Here is a 15,240-nt window from a genome sequence, read left to right as displayed (position 1 = left end):
TTTTATTCAACTTCTCTGTGCCTCTGCAAAGGGAGGCCAATTATAACATGATCTCCCTCAAAGGGCTGTGTGGAGGATTAAAGAATCCATTACACGTAAAGCACTGAGACTGCCCTCTGAGCACAGTCAGCTCTCAACAAATGTGGTCTGGCATCATCTTCCTAATTCAGCTACATGGCTCTCAGGCACCCCGTGCAGCAGACTCACCCAGAAGCTCAGTTCCAGCTCCCACCTCCAGAGACAGACTTAAGTCCTCAGGGGTGGCCCAGGAATCTGCATTTCTACAAGCCCCACTTGTCCTCCTGAAAGCACTGCAGGGTACCCAGAAACTCCAACTTTTCCACGTTCCCTTCCCTGCTTCAGGCCACACCAGAGCTAGAACCTCATCATCCTTTGTCCAACCCGATGGTCCATTCAGAAGGCACCCCACTCCCCTCACCCCCTTTTCCAGGAAGTTTGCCTTTGGGTTAAAGTTCCAGTCTTTAGACATCTATAATTATTAAAATATACATTTCTACCAAAAAATGGACTAAATGAATGCCTGTGTGAATAAAGAATTCCATTCCAGGGGCGCCTGGGTGGCTCAGTGGGTTAAGCCACTGCCTTCAGCTCAGGTCATGATCTCAGGGTCCTGGGATCGAGTCCCGCATTGGGCTCTCTGCTCAGCAGGGAGCCTGCTTCCTTCTCTCTCTCTCTGCCTGCCTCTCGGTGTACTTGTAATTTCTCTCTGTCAAATAAATAAATAAAATCTTTAAAAAAAAAAAAAAAAAGAATTCCATTCCATAGGAGCGTGATTCTCAGTGAACGAAACCAGCCCACCCCACTGAATCAGGTGCAGGAATCTTGCGCCATTCTGCTTTCATCCATTCTGCTTCCCCCTGGAGTTTCAGGACCTCTCCCTTTGGCTGAGGACATGGAGCTGCCTTAGCGCCCAGGGAGTTGCAGTGGGGTAGGGGTGCGGTTGCAGGGTTGGTGGAGGTGGGCACCTCTGCCCAACTATATAGGAGGGTGCTCATGTACAAAAGCCTGCCTGACCTTTGGTTTGGCCAGGGGAAACTCCTGCCTCCTGGACAGGACACCCCCTGTCTGGACACCCCCGCCCCAGAGCTATGACCAGGAGCCTGGGCATGTGGGCTCCAAGATCTAACCCCACAGGTGCAACCCAGCCACACCCATCTTCCCTTGTTCCTCCTATCTGCTGAGCCTTTTCCCACCTCAGGGTCTTTGCCCCTGCCATCCTGTCTACCAGACACACCCTCCGCCATCTATACGCAGTGCAGATTCCATCTCCTCCTGGACTCAGCTCAAAGGTCCCCTTCTTGAGAGACCTTCCCTCCCCATTGCCCAAAGTGGCCTCCCTCCTATTCTCAGTCTTACCCAACTTTTTCCCTTTGATATGATCTGTACTTGTTTCATGTACTGCTTCTGCCGTGTAATGCTTCTGATTCTCTCACCAGACCAGAAGTTGCTGGAGGAGCAGGGTGTCTGTTACTGCCTAGAGCCAAGCACAATGCCTGGCCCATCACAGGCCCACAGGGAGTAATGGTTGACAGATAAATACATTTTTATCCAAGTCAAACTCCTTGAAAGTCAGCTACCCAGGAGAGCCAGGGCTTTAACTGGCGTCGATGGGTACATCTTAGGAGGAGGATGGAAATCCTACTACTGCGAGCAACATTTTTTAACGAGGTGCATTTTGTTTTTCTGAACAGACAAACCAAAGTTTTTGTCACATTTTCAGAACGCCCCCCCCCCCAAAAAAAGGTGAAGTTTGTTTGAAAGGAAGTTCTTTGAAACAGTAAAGGTGATAGTAACAGATGAGGTTTGGGGGCCCCAGCAGCTCCACCTTCCAAAGGAAGCAACATCTCACTACTGTGGGAAGGGCCCGAGAGCCTGCTGGAGGGGGCAGCTCCCCTCCAGGCTGGGAGCTCGCAGGCTGCTGCTTTCCTCTCGGTCCCTGTCCCCTCACATGCGTTAGGAAGGTGCAGTGAGATCACCTGCAGAGCCGGCTTCGCACAGTGAACGAGGTCCACCAAATAAATGTCAGCCCACTGCCTTAGAGGTAGCTGCCAGGGATGGAGGATGGGGGTGGGCGACAGGCTCGGGGGAGACGCCACACCAGCTAACCTTTCCTTTCAATGTCCTCCTCAGGGAGGTTGTTTCTCTGACAGCCCCCTCCCCACTGCTCAGGTTTTCCCTCGCTGGGCCCTCGCAGAGCACCTCTACCTCCCCTTCACAGCCACACGTCATCTCCACATGCTCCCAGCTGGGATGGCTGGAGACTGTCAGCCTCCCCAGAGGAACAGGGGCACCACCAGGACAAGCAACTGCAGGGCTCACCACTGAGCAGTGGCCTCCCACTTCCCTGTCCTGTACTGGGCTTGGAAAGTCCACACCCTCCACCCCGTCATCTCTGTAGATTTGGTGGCCCTGAGAGTCACATCCCGTGATGGGGCAGGACTAACAGCCCGCCCTACTCCCAAGGTCAGACCTTCAAAGAGCAAGGACAACAGGTTTGTTCCTCCCAACAGTGCCCACTCTTCTCCAATTTTCTCGACAAAAAATAACAAAATCCCAACTGGTTACACAAGACCAGGAAGACTGGAAAAGTACATTTCGAGGTAACTGATATTCTACAAACATCCCCAAGGGGAGTGTGAACCCTGCGAGGGCGTCAGTTCCGGCAAGCCATCACCCTGAACGAATGCTTTCGTTCTGATCTCTTACAAAACTGGATGGGAAGTGCCCAAGCATGGCCCCAGGGCCTTGTGAGCTCTGCAAAGGACCCTGCACATTCCCTACAGCCCCAGGAGGAGAGCACAGGGAGTGAGGAGTGCCTTTGTCTCAGAGCTCCTAGCAGCTGAACTGTGGGGCCCGGACCCCCAAAGCCTGTGTGGCTGCAGTGGGAAACTTGAGAGAATTTTGAGTAGAGGCGGGCCCTGATCTGATTAACGTCTTAAAATGATCATGCAGGGGACCCTGGGGCAGCTCAGTTGGTTAAGCATCTGATTCTCGGTTTTGGCTCAGGTCACGATCTCAGGGTCGTGAGCTCGAGCCCTGCGTTAGACTCTGTGGAGATTCTACTGGAGATTCTCTTCCTTCCCTCTCCTTCTGCCCCTTTACCCACCTCAAATGAAAATAGATAAATCTTTTTTTAAAATGATTGTACAGGCTGTGGTGTGCAAAACAGATTGTAGGTGGGCAAGGGAGAAAGCCACGAAACCAGGTAGGGGCAGCCCAGTGTAATCCAGGGCGATGTGAGGGGGGCTGAGGAGGGGCTGCTGGATGTGGTCAGGTTCTGGAAGTGCTGACAGGGTGGCCTGACAGATGGGTGGTGGGCAAAGTGGGAAGAAGAGTCGAGAAGGACCCCAAGAGCTGGGGCCAGAGCAACTGGATAGTTTGTGGCACTATTTCCTGAGATGGTGAGGACAGGGGGATTTGAACTGAAGTTTCTCCGACCCCCAACTCCAGGGCAGTGAAGTAAACCTAATGCTTTGGCTTCAAGGCTCTCTGTCCGCCTCCTGTAAACCTTATCCATAAACCATCCATCCAACTGTTCATTCATTCATTTGTATCATTTAACACACACTTAACTGCTAACTACCGTGCAGTAAACATGGGCAGTACTGGACACGGGAAGATTAATTCGCCTCACACCCTCCCCTACAGAAACTTAAAGTTTGTTAGGCGGTTCAGAGATCAACTGTCCTCACTCATTCATGTGTTCAGTCATTGAGTCACCCAACAAACATTCATTAACACTAATTCCTGGCAAGCAACATGGTAGGCATTGCGAATGATCTTGACCTTAAGAAAGTCCTAGTCCACCTGGAAAGACTGAAATTAGATATCCTCGTTCATTTACTGTAGGATCCCCAATACCCAGCCTGAGCAGGATCTGGGAGGGGACTCTCACTGGATGACCCAACAGTGGGCTCTAGTGGGCGTATCCAAGCAACACAGCCTCCCTCTGAATCCCTGGCCCCCCCCCCACAGGGTTCCACCTGCTGCCCTCACCATGTGAGCAAAGCCCAGAGGCAGCTGCCAGCGCCTATCACGACACCTCCCCACAGCATGCTCAGGGCTAACTCTGGTGTCATTCTCCCACAGAAAACCATGAGTCCACTCATTCAGGCAGCCAACCCCGCAACCACCCACCTGGGTACCATATGACTCTTCTTGACAACTGCAGGTCCCAGAACCCAAGATGTGTCCAATCTGGAGGCTCCTGGTCCTCCTCGGCTTGCTTTCGGTGCCCTCAGCACTGCACAAGCAGCCTTGGCATGGTCTGGCCGAGGCCCACATGGACAGACCAGCTCTGGCAAGAAGTAAGCTCACCCCGTGCTCTGCCCACTATCCCAGGGTGGGTGGGGAGGGCATCATCCTGCTGGGTGACCTTGGGTCAGTCACTCCCTCTCTCCCTTTTTCTCTTAGACCTCAAGTGTAGAAAACTGAGGTTGAATTGATCATATGCCAGTTCATGGAATGTCATCATTACTGTGAATCGTGGCAAGGCCCTCTTGGGCTTATTCCCCTTTACTGCTTATTCTCATTCCCACTCCTCTTCCTTGGCTCTGTGGTGTGTTTAACACATGTGTTTATATACAATCACATCCTGATACAACATAACAGTGTTTTGATTTGCATAGATGGCATCACCATATAGATCTTGATTTTTACTGTTTTCATTGGACACTGTGCTGTTGACATCTGTTGCTTCATGCTGATAATGAGAAGTCCATGAGACTGGACTCATCACTCCTTGGCCACTTCCCTAGGGATGGACTGCTGAGTCGTCTCGTAACTCCCCACTAACATAAGCTACCCTGAGATCAACATCCTTGCATATGTCTCTGTTAGGGGCCGTAGAAGAATGTCTCTGGGAGAGACCCAGAAGTAGAATGCATGGCTAGGCCCTAGGGTGGATACAAACTCAATTTAACGAATGACTGTCAAATTGCTTTCTAGAAGGGCTGTGCTGCTCTATATGGGCTCCAGTGACTAACAAGCATACCCGTCTCCCCAGCCCTGTTTCCCAGAACTGGAGAGGATTCATCTGCCTCAGTCTACTCCAGTGGCCACAGCAAGATACCACAGGCTGGGGGGCTCAAACAACAGACATTTCTTTTCTCAAAATTCTGGGGGCTGGCAGTTCAAAATGAAGGCGCCCACAGGGTTGGCTTCTGATGAAACCCCTCTTCTCTCTTCCTTCTGGCTTGCGGGTCTCTGCCCTCTCCCTGTGTCCTCACATGGACCTTCCTTCCGCATGTGCACGGAGAGTGCACTCTGCTGTCTCTCTTTTCTTAGAAGGACACCAGTCTTATCAGATTAGGGCCCCAACCCTAAGACCAGAGCTTAAGCTTCTTTACCTCCTTCAAGGAGGTAAAGTCTCCAAATGCAGTCCTACTGGACGCTAAAACCTCAATATGTTCATTTGGGGGCAGGAGGAGCTACACAATTCCATACGTAACACGGTCTTTCTCCCGTCTGCCAGTCTGAAGTGCATGTGAGTGCTATGGAATTGTCTCAGCTTGACTTCCTCTGATCTGTGGGAAGTTCGAGCCCCTCATCCCAGTTTCATTAGCCATTTGACTTCTTCAAATTCCCTGTCCTCATCTCTTGTCCATGTTTCTCTTTGCTTCCCCAGGGATTTGTTTCTATCCTCTCTGATTTGAGCACTAATTTATTCTTTTTTTTTAAATTTATTTATTTATTTGATAGACAGGGAGCACAAGTAGTCAGAGAGGCAGGCAGGGAGAGAGGAGGAAGCAGGCTCCCTGCTGAGCAGAGAGCCCAATGCGGGGCTTGATCCCAGGACCCTGAGACCATGACCTGAACTGAAGGCAGAGGCTTTAACCCACTGAGCCACCCAGGCGCCCCGGCATTAATTTTTTCTTGACGCTGGTCCTTCTTCAGGTCTAACCAGTGCTAACATTTCTCCCAAACTGTCACAGAGTTGTAGATGTAGAATACTCCACTAAGCACAACATTTTCCGGAGGTTTTTGAAATCTTTTTTATCATGTTAAAGAAATCCCTATATTTCTGGTTTTCTGAATTTTTCTTTTTTTATGAATTTTTCTTAATCATAAATCAATACTGGCTTTTAACAAATGTTTTCCTATCTCTAAAAATTACTCCATTTTTTCTTCTAAATTGTTAATGTGATAAATTGTATGAATAGATTTTTGTCTGTTGAACCCATCCCAGCATTTCTGGAATAAGTTTGATACTTTATAATTTATTAGAATGATATATTTATACTGTACTGTTTTTCTAATGTACTAGAATGTACTTATAATGTAACATACTAAAATATATTTTATAATGTAATGTATTTTTAGAGTTTTTTTAACATATAATGTATTATTTGTATTTTTATAATGTACTATTGGCCACTCAATTTGTTAGCTAAGAATCTTATAGGAATTTAGCCAATTTTTCATACATGAAATCAATGTGGACCTTTTTTCCCTAATACTGATCTGGAAGCTGGGCAAGTTACACTGGCCTCATAAAATGAATCTGGCCCCTTTTTCTTTTTTTTTATCTTTTTCACAATTACCTCTTTATATAAAGTTTGGTAAAACTCTTCCCCAAAACCATAAACATCAAACACTTTGGGGGAATGGAATCTTCAATTAACTATTTCTATTTCTTAAATCTTTTACATTATCACTGCTTCCCATTTCCCTCATCACAACTTGGCATTTTATGGTTTGCCACAAAGGTATCCATTCCATTTAGGTTATGAAATACATTCACGTGTATTTGGGGGTCCAGGCAGCCTCATGGTTGCAATGGGTATAGTTAGAATGCTATTTCATGGGGCCACCCTGGAGATTTAAATGAAGAAAAGCATGGGCCAAATGCTTTTTCAACTGTGAATATATTTATCACTATAACCATGTCCCCTATCAGTTAGGGTACTTAGCTGCACAGAACAGAAAACCCAATTCAATATGGCTGAAAAAAAAACCAAAAACGTTATTTCACATAACCAAAATTCACAGGTAGGACAAACTCCGGGTCTGACTCAAAGGTGCCACCCAGAGCTGGGTTTTACTCATTTTTTTTTTTTTTTAAATCTCTGCTATCATCATACTGTCATCCTTAGGCTGCTAGTTCCCAGCAGGGTAGGAAAATGGTGGCCAGTGACCATCAGAGCGACACACTGCCTTGCTCCCTTTCAGTAGGAGACAGAGAAAGAAACTTCCCCTCAAATGTGAAACATAGGATCGTCTGTTTAGTCTGATAAGGCCAACTTGGGTTACATGCCCACTTTAAACCTGAAAGAGTTACTGGGCAAAGACGGCTCAGATAATCAAAGGCCTCATCTGGACAAAGAACTGGACAGAGTGCCTGAACCAAAACAGGGTTCAGATGGGAATGACAGGATGGATGAATGGGAGTATGGATAGACAGAAGAATAGATGGGTGGATATTTGAACAGATGGAAGATGGACAGGAGGTGGATGGATGGGTAGATGGATGGATATTAGACAGACGGACAGATGGATGGATATTGGGCTGGCAACTACCAGTCCACGGCTCACAATTTTCCAAGTGTTGCTATTATCATTAGCCAAGAACTACCAAGAGTTCTAGGCATACCTATAGTATCACTCTATCTTTGAAACTAGTCAATGTATATCTCTCTTACTAGACAGGAAACTGTTCTGCGTCTTTGGTATGCACCACAAGGCCTGATACCCAATAGATGTTCAATAATATTCTTTTTTTGGATAAATGATATTTATCCAATTCTGTTTGGACAACTTATCTCAACTTAAAAGAATTTTGTGAGATATGCATTATTACTGCTCCCATTATACAGTTGAGGAAATCAAGACCCAGGAAGGTGGCAGCATTTCAACCCAGATCTAGGACTCCAAACATACTTTCTTCTTTGCAGGCAACAGAAACAAGGGATAATGAGGGACAACCATGGTTTCTGCTGCTCTGCAGTGTGGGTTCTGATTCCAGGGAGGGGGAAGTCAGTGAAATACATGTGTCCTGTGGTATGCTTAGAGGTTCGCCAGAACTGGACCCCAACCTAGCATCAAGACAGGCAGGATTTCAGTGCACCTGGTACTTGAAAATCCCTTCCTTTTCGGAGTTCGTTCTCTGCTGGGACCTCTGCTTAGTCCTGCTGCTGATTCCGGGCACAGTGTGGGAGAAATTACATTCATTCTCTTCCTAGTTGTTCTCTCCAAGCAACATTTACTGTGATATACATGCTGTACACTAGGTTCTATGGCCCGGATTCAGAGATCGCACTGGGCAGGCTTCCCACCGTTACATTTCCTGTGAGCCGCTGTTGTTGGCCTCAGCCCTGAAAAGCACCACTTTCCAGATGAGACATGTGGGTTTCCGTGTAGAGGGTGGAGTTGAGGAGTGACAAGCACCCATCACTCAGCAAGAAGCAGATGCAGCAGCCCACACACAACCTAGGCTTCTTGACTCCAAACCCCCTACCTTGTCCACAACACTGTGCAATGTCACTGGTCCCTTGTCCATTTCCAGTTATTGCCCAGGGCCTCATGAAGCACAACGCAGAGGGTCGAATCCAGAACCTCCGCCTCATGGACAGTCTGAATGCCTCAGGGCAGATGGCCCCAGGGATGGTGGGCCGGCTAATAAATGGTATGAACCTCCAGAAACAGCAAGAAAGCAGGTGAGTCCCTGAACCCCATTTCTGGCCCTAGGACTCTCTATAAAGCTCTGGGTCAGAGAGCAGAGCTCAGGACGTGGGGGCACACGGCTGTGAAAGGGGAAAGCAGGAAGACTGGAAGAAGGGGATGAACGGCCCGATGCAAGACCGAGTGGGGGGCCCAATATGAGAGGTCATTTGGGGAGGAAGCATAACAGGGTGATCAAAGCAAAGCCAGGAAGAAAAGTTCCTGCACTTAAATCCTGGGTCTGCCACCAACCTTGGGGAAATGGCCTGAGCACTCAAGCCTTATCTACAACATGGGTGCCCAGAGCACAGCCTGGATCAACGTCTGGGGTGCCAAAGGAACCCAGGACTAGAGTCTGACATTGGAATCCCACTCTGTGGCTTGATAGCTGTGTGACTCTAGATAAGGTGTTTGAGGTCTCTGAGCTTCAGCCTTAAGCCCTCATCAGTAAAAAGGGTGAAATAACTGTCCCTGGATCAGGGCCTTAGGAGCTTTCTCTGTCGCACACAGTAGATGTGTAGACCTTGGGCACTCCAATTAGCCCAACAGAGCAGGACCGGCTGCTCGACCATACTTCCACTCCTTCCTCTGGAGGGCAGGGCCTCCTCAGCCTCCCAGGCCCCTAGCCCCTCCACTGCAGCAACCCGTTTCCTGCCTGCTGTGCCCTTAAGCTCCCTTCTCTCTCATTCCGCCCCTCAGTCCTGCCCTTCTAATGAGCCCTCATACTTGCTGGCAGGGTTTCCCTGGATGTCTGCAGCCACAACACTTCCCACCTTCCATTCTGTTAATAATAGTTGTTACAAGCATTCATTGTACACCTGCTGGGTACCAGGACCTGGGCTGGGTCCTTGGAATACAGCTATGAACAGGACATAGGGTCACTGCCTTTTTGGATCTTATATCCTAGTTATTTAAGTCACAAAAGTAAATAATTTCAGGTACAGGGAAATGTTCTGAAGACAGCTTTAGCAAGGTAAGAGTGGGGCTGATCAGGAAGACCTTTCTAAAGAGATAATCCCTAGGAAGAATGAAGGGAAGGGAGCAAACCACATGAAGGACATAGGAGGGCAGTAAGTGCAAAGGCTGAGGCAGGAAAGAGACTGGTGTGTCTGAGAATGAGAAGTCCTGTGTGGCTGGTGGGCAAGGCAGAGGGTCGTAGAAGGTGCGGCAGTGGAGGCAGGTAGGGCCAGACCCTGCAGGTCTTAGGGGTCACAGTGTGGAGTTCAGATTTTATTCCAAGAGCAGTGAGAAACCCAGGGAGAGTGTTAAGTAATAAGGCTGCCTCTTGGCTGCCACATGGAGAATAGTTTGTAGAGAGACCAAGTTCATGGTAAGGAGCCCAGAGAGAAACTAGAACATCTCCAGGCGAGAAGCGATGGTAGCCTGGTCCAGGTGAAAGGGACAGGAGGAGTGGGAAGTTGCCAGACTCTGGGTAGATTTTGTAAGCAGAGCCAGCATGATTCACTGTTGGGTTGAATGTGAAGGGGAGGGATGGAGAAAGCCAAGAAGGCTCCCAGGGCTTGGGCCGGGGGACCTGAGCAGGTGGTGTTCCCTGTGCTAGGAGGCAGTGGTTGGGTCTGAGAACAGCCCCCGTGTGGGTCTGCAGCTGGCTGTGGGTTGCACACGTTCATGGTGTGGAGCTGTGAAGGGCCCTCTGGGACAACGTGCAGCCCTAGGCTCCTGCAGGTGGCTCTTGCCCTCCGAGCATCTTTAAAAGGATCTGACTCCAACACCCCCCCCACCAGGCCCTTTTCATAAACAGCATGCCAGCCTTTCTTGTCAGCCTGAGAACCTGATGTCTGAGCTCCCTCCCACTCAAAGGGCCTCTGCTCTTTCCTTCTCTAGTGCCAACATCACCAACATTCAGCTAGACTACAGTGGGATCCGGATATCTTTCCATAAGGAGTGGTTCTCAGCAAACATCTTACTTGAATTTGACATTGACTTGAGACTGTGAGTCATACAGCAGCAGGGTCGGTGGGGTGCTGTTCCTCCTCAGTGGGAATCTGGGAGTTGGGGGGATGTGGAATTTGGCAACCTGGGGAACCTAGATCTTTATGACTCCCACCTGGTTCAAATTCTGTTTCTGAACTCACTCACTATGTGACCCTGGGCAGGTCACTTTACATCTCCGAGCCCCAGTTTCTTCAGCTGAAATGTGGGTGGCAATCCCTGGTCATTTGCTCATTTAAGCCTATGTGAGTTCATTACATTGATTTTTTTAAAAAGAGAGAAACACTTAAATTATATCATCACCTTCCCTCCATCTGCTCAGACTATCCTTTACCATCAGCTGCCCCCAAGAAAACGGGAGATGACAGCTAAACGGTACAGACTTTTTAAATAAGATAAACTCTACTTCTGAATATCGAAAGGCCCCTTAGCTGGTCTGTCTAAAGGATTTTCAGAAGTCACTCTGCCTAACAGCATTTTCTCCTTGGTCACTGGTTGCGGGAGTCAACAGGCCGGGCTGGTTTATTGAAAGAGTCACTCTTCCCTTTGTGTGGGCTGTTTCCACCACCTCCTCTCTGTTTCCTGCCCTTTCCCTCCTCCTCCTCTCTCTCGTCCCCAGGTCCTTCAATAACAAGATTATAAAGACACATGCAAGCATGAACCTGGTTGTGGAGTTCTGGCTGGAGAAAGACGAGTTCGGCCGGAGGCATCTGGTGATAGGCAATTGCTCTGTAGAGCCGAGCAGCATCCACACGACAGTCCTAACAGAGTAAGATCCCAGCTGCCCTCCACTGGGCTGGGCCCCTTCCTGCCTAGCCTTAGCTGTGGCCATGCGGCTCTACCACCTCCTGGATGAGCCCAACACAGGTCTCACCCTTTCCCCAGGACCTACTTCTCTTCCTGAGTCAGCATCCCAGTGATGGCCCAGCCAACCTCCCAGGAGCCAAATTCTTTGTCCTCCTCATGCCCAGCTGCCCACCTTCACTGGCTCCCATCAATGACCTACTGGCAGCCCCCGCTTGTCTCCTCTCTCTCCATCCCCACAGCTACTACCCCAGCTCCTAGACCACTCTGTGGACTACTGCAGGAGCCAAGCTGGGTTTCCCAGACTCAGAAATCACCTCCTTCACTCCATTCTTCCACTGGGCAGAATTAACTTTCTAGCACAGAAACGGGGTCATGTCTCCTAGCTCCTCCTCCAAACTCTCCAGTGGTTCTCCAAAGCCCTCTGAATGAAGAGCAAACTCCTGGATGTCAGTCAGGACCCCACTTGTCCTCTCAGCTGCCCCATCCTATAGCCCTTTGCCCTCTTGTGTTGCTAAAGGGCCTAACCCTCTATCAACACACCATGGATTTTCATACCACCGTGCCTTTGCACATGCTGATTCTTTTGGTTGGAATGCCCTTCCCTTCTTCTCTAGAACTCTTCTTCATCACTCATTCATTCAACAACTACTGATTGAGAACCTACTATGAGCCAGACATGGCATGCCTGATGCTAGAAATACAGTTGTGAATAAGATAGAAAAAAAAAGAGAACTATTTGTAGGGCATATTAATTAATAGAGTATAATAGGTTTATATACTGGCTGACTAAGTCTATCAACTCAGCAGACTGTGAGACTCCTGAGGGCAAGATTTGGGTGTGATTTCTCCCTGCAATTCCAGAATGCTGAAAGCAACTAGGTCTTCAGTGGGTGTCCATTTACTTACTCATCAGACATTCACTAAATGCCTAAATCATGCCACGCATTCAAGGCTAGGACAGTGCAGAGGAAGGTCTGAACTCTGGAGCTCTACTGACCTGGTTCTAATTTAATCCGCACTTACTGGCTGTGTGACCTTAAGCAAATCACATCACCTCTCTGAGTTGCCCCTTCAACTACTGACAGCAATGCCTCTAGTATAGGGCTGTCTTAGGATGACTGTGTAAGGTGTACTCACTGCCTAGCGCCTGGCATTGGTAAAGCACGGATTTATCTGTTCTGTGTATCTACCTTCTTTCTAGAGATATCTCACCAAAGATGAAACATTTTCTCCGCAACTTCAGGGAGAACTTGGCAAAAGTTATCCCACACCTGGTGGAAAGTCAGGTAAGTTTGAGAAAAATATTGTCCCCTGGGGTATCTTTGCGTCTGCGGGTCAGGACATACATACTGGCAATTCAGAAAAAGAGTTTCCAATCTTGGGCTTTAGGACCTGAAAATTTTCCATTAAAAATTTCAGTTTGTTATCTACTGGCTTGGGTGTCCTTGGCAAGGGACTCAGCCTCCCCGCACCTCAATTTGCCCATCTGTAGCATGGGAGTCCCTGAAGTTCCTGTCATAGAGTCGTCACAAGGATTAGGGCAGCGGAAGTGCTGTGCACGGCATCCCGCCGGTGCTCAATACAAGGGAGCTGCTCTTGCTATGACTCCCTCTGGAAATCCAATGAGGCCTAAGCTTCCAGCCGCAGGCTCTCTAGCTTTCTTTTCCTAAGTCCTGGCCTGACCCCTCTCTCTGTGTTGGTGGCCCAGGTGTGTCCTCTGATCAGTGAAATCCTCAGACAGCTGGACGTGAAACTGTTGAAGAGCCTCATGGGTGAGTGTCCATGTCCGTCCAGGGAGGACTCAGGATTGGTAAAGGGAGGAGGTGTCCTAGTGCAGCTCCCAGTGAGGCCTGTGGAGGGGTGTCTTCCTGTGCTTTGAGCACACTTAGAGGGGACCATATGATGATGACTGTTCCTGTCCCCCGAGAGAGCTAGGACAGCAGAGGGCATGCCTACCAGCTGTGCCCCGCCAGTCATCCAAATCTCCAGATTACCAGAAACTGCAGCTCCTCCCAAGATCTCCATTCAGTCCTTTAGGGATCACTGTACCCCACCCCGAAACTGAGACCACCCTCCATTTGCAGAGAGACACTGTTCCCCCCTTCACGGAGCTCACAGTCTAGTGAGGGAATAAGCGCATAACTACTTACCATCTGGAAAGAATGTTAAACCAAGTAGCTCAGTCACTGGCCCTAGGTTGGCATGGGTGGATGAGAGTCCCCTGCAGGGCCTGGGCGGACAGTCACCCTAGTGACTGATGCTGCCTCTTCTCCTTACAGAACAGGCTGCTGCTCACAAATTCAACCAACTATGAGTCCAGCCCACTGACCTGGAAGGAGGTTCCACACCTTGGGACTTTAAGTCTTCCTCAGAGTGGGCCTTCCACTGCCCCCAAACACCTTTACCGCAGGCCCTGTGGCGGCCTGTCCTGTCCCATAATAAACGCTAACTCTAAAGAGTACAGAGGTGCCCCTTCCTGGGCCCGGAGTTTGGTGTTCCAGAAGTCAGACTTGATGAAGGATCCATACTAACTATGCCTGGGTTTGCTCATCAGTCTAGAAACGCCAGAGAAAATACTGTGTTTTCCTGTAACTGGCAGTGAGAAGCCCATCTCTAGGTTTGCTCATCAATGCAGGGAGGGCCCTGTTGAGAGTTCCCATTCCCTTTTAGCCCATATTTGTTGAGTACCTACTATGTGCCAACTGCTTTGCCAGGCTTCAGTGGAGTGTAGGGGAAGGATGACAGTGGAAAGTGTAAATGTTGGCACTGAACAGATCTGAGTTCAAATTCAGTTCAGCCCAATGAGAAGTCCTGTGTGGGTATGAACCCTGTGCCTCAGAATGACCACTGATCCCTGGCCCCCAGGACAGGGCTGGCCCAGAGTGGGAGTGCAGCAAGTGCCTGTGAAGGTGGGTGATTCTGGTTTGAGGACTCACTGGCTGTGCTGGGGACAAGGCAACTTCCCTTCAGGTCTCCCTCACCCACATAGCGGGGATAGAGATCTTCCAGGATGTGGAGCAACAAGAGCCTGGACCCCACTGGTGGGAGGTAAGGTGCACCATTGCTTTCCGAATCCCGGTGGCATGGCTACAAAAGCAACCCATAGGCCTGGCCTGTGGCCCTGCAGCCACTCCCTGCAGGCGCCGCACAGAAACACAGGACTGAGGCCACCACAAGACATGGGTAAGACTGCTCACGGCAGCAGTGGTCCTCACAGTCCCTGAACCAACACCATGAATGCCCATCAGGGCTCATTTTCACGACGCTCGAAACAAAGCCCGGCACGGGAGAGCACACACTGCATCTCCCATTTATATGAAGCTCAAAAACAGCAAAAGGAACCCATGCTGTCAGAGATGAGGGCCATGGGCAGCCTTGAGGAGGGTGTTAGTGACTGGGAAGGGCTGGAGGCTTGCTTCTGTTTCTTGATCTGGATGCTGGGTGTGAGGATGGTGTTTAGTTTTTGAAAATTTACTGAGCAAGGCGCCTGGGTGGCTCAGGTGGGTTAAGCCTCTGCCTTTGGCTCGAGGGTCCTGGTCTCAGGGTCCTGGGATTGAGCCCCACATCAGGCTCTCTACTCATTGAGCCCCCTGCCTGCCTCTTTGACTGCTTGTGATCTCTGTCAAATAAAATAAAATAAATAAAATCTTTTAAAAAAAGAAAAGAAAGAAAATTCACTGAGCTATTCACTTATGTGCATTTTTCTTAGATATATTAGACTTTAACACATTTCTGAAATAAAAAATATTTATCATGGGACGCCTGAGTGGCTCAGTTGGTTAAGAGTCTGCCTTCAGCTCA

At 49.1% G+C, this 15,240-nt stretch overlaps 1 protein-coding gene across 1 annotated transcript; it reads left to right on the top strand.

Annotated features, from left to right (window-relative positions):
- Positions 1-3,990: 3,990 nt before the first annotated feature.
- Positions 3,991-13,909, top strand: BPIFA3 (BPI fold containing family A member 3). Its single transcript, XM_059133924.1, has 7 exons — positions 3,991-4,328; positions 8,525-8,675; positions 10,525-10,632; positions 11,252-11,401; positions 12,641-12,725; positions 13,148-13,211; positions 13,719-13,909. The coding sequence occupies exons 1-7, from the start codon at positions 4,208-4,210 to the stop codon at positions 13,751-13,753; spliced, it is 714 nt and encodes a 237-aa protein (XP_058989907.1). The 5' UTR covers positions 3,991-4,207; the 3' UTR covers positions 13,754-13,909.
- The last annotated feature ends 1,331 nt before the right edge of the window (positions 13,910-15,240 follow it).

This window comes from Mustela lutreola, chromosome 9 (genome assembly GCF_030435805.1).
Source record: "Mustela lutreola isolate mMusLut2 chromosome 9, mMusLut2.pri, whole genome shotgun sequence".
NCBI classification, from domain to species: Eukaryota; Metazoa; Chordata; class Mammalia; order Carnivora; family Mustelidae; genus Mustela; species Mustela lutreola.
This window is presented reverse-complemented; position numbering and strand designations above follow the sequence as displayed.

Bases quoted from the DNA above. Each gene is read 5' to 3' on its own strand.
- BPIFA3 (XM_059133924.1), top strand. From the start codon at position 4,208: ATGTGTCCAATCTGGAGGCTCCTGGTCCTCCTCGGCTTGCTTTCGGTG. The intron at 8,676-10,524 runs GTGAGTCCCTGA...TTCCTTCTCTAG, and splicing joins CAGAAACAGCAAGAAAGCAG to TGCCAACATCACCAACATTC. The intron at 10,633-11,251 runs GTGAGTCATACA...TCTCGTCCCCAG, and splicing joins TTTGACATTGACTTGAGACT to GTCCTTCAATAACAAGATTA.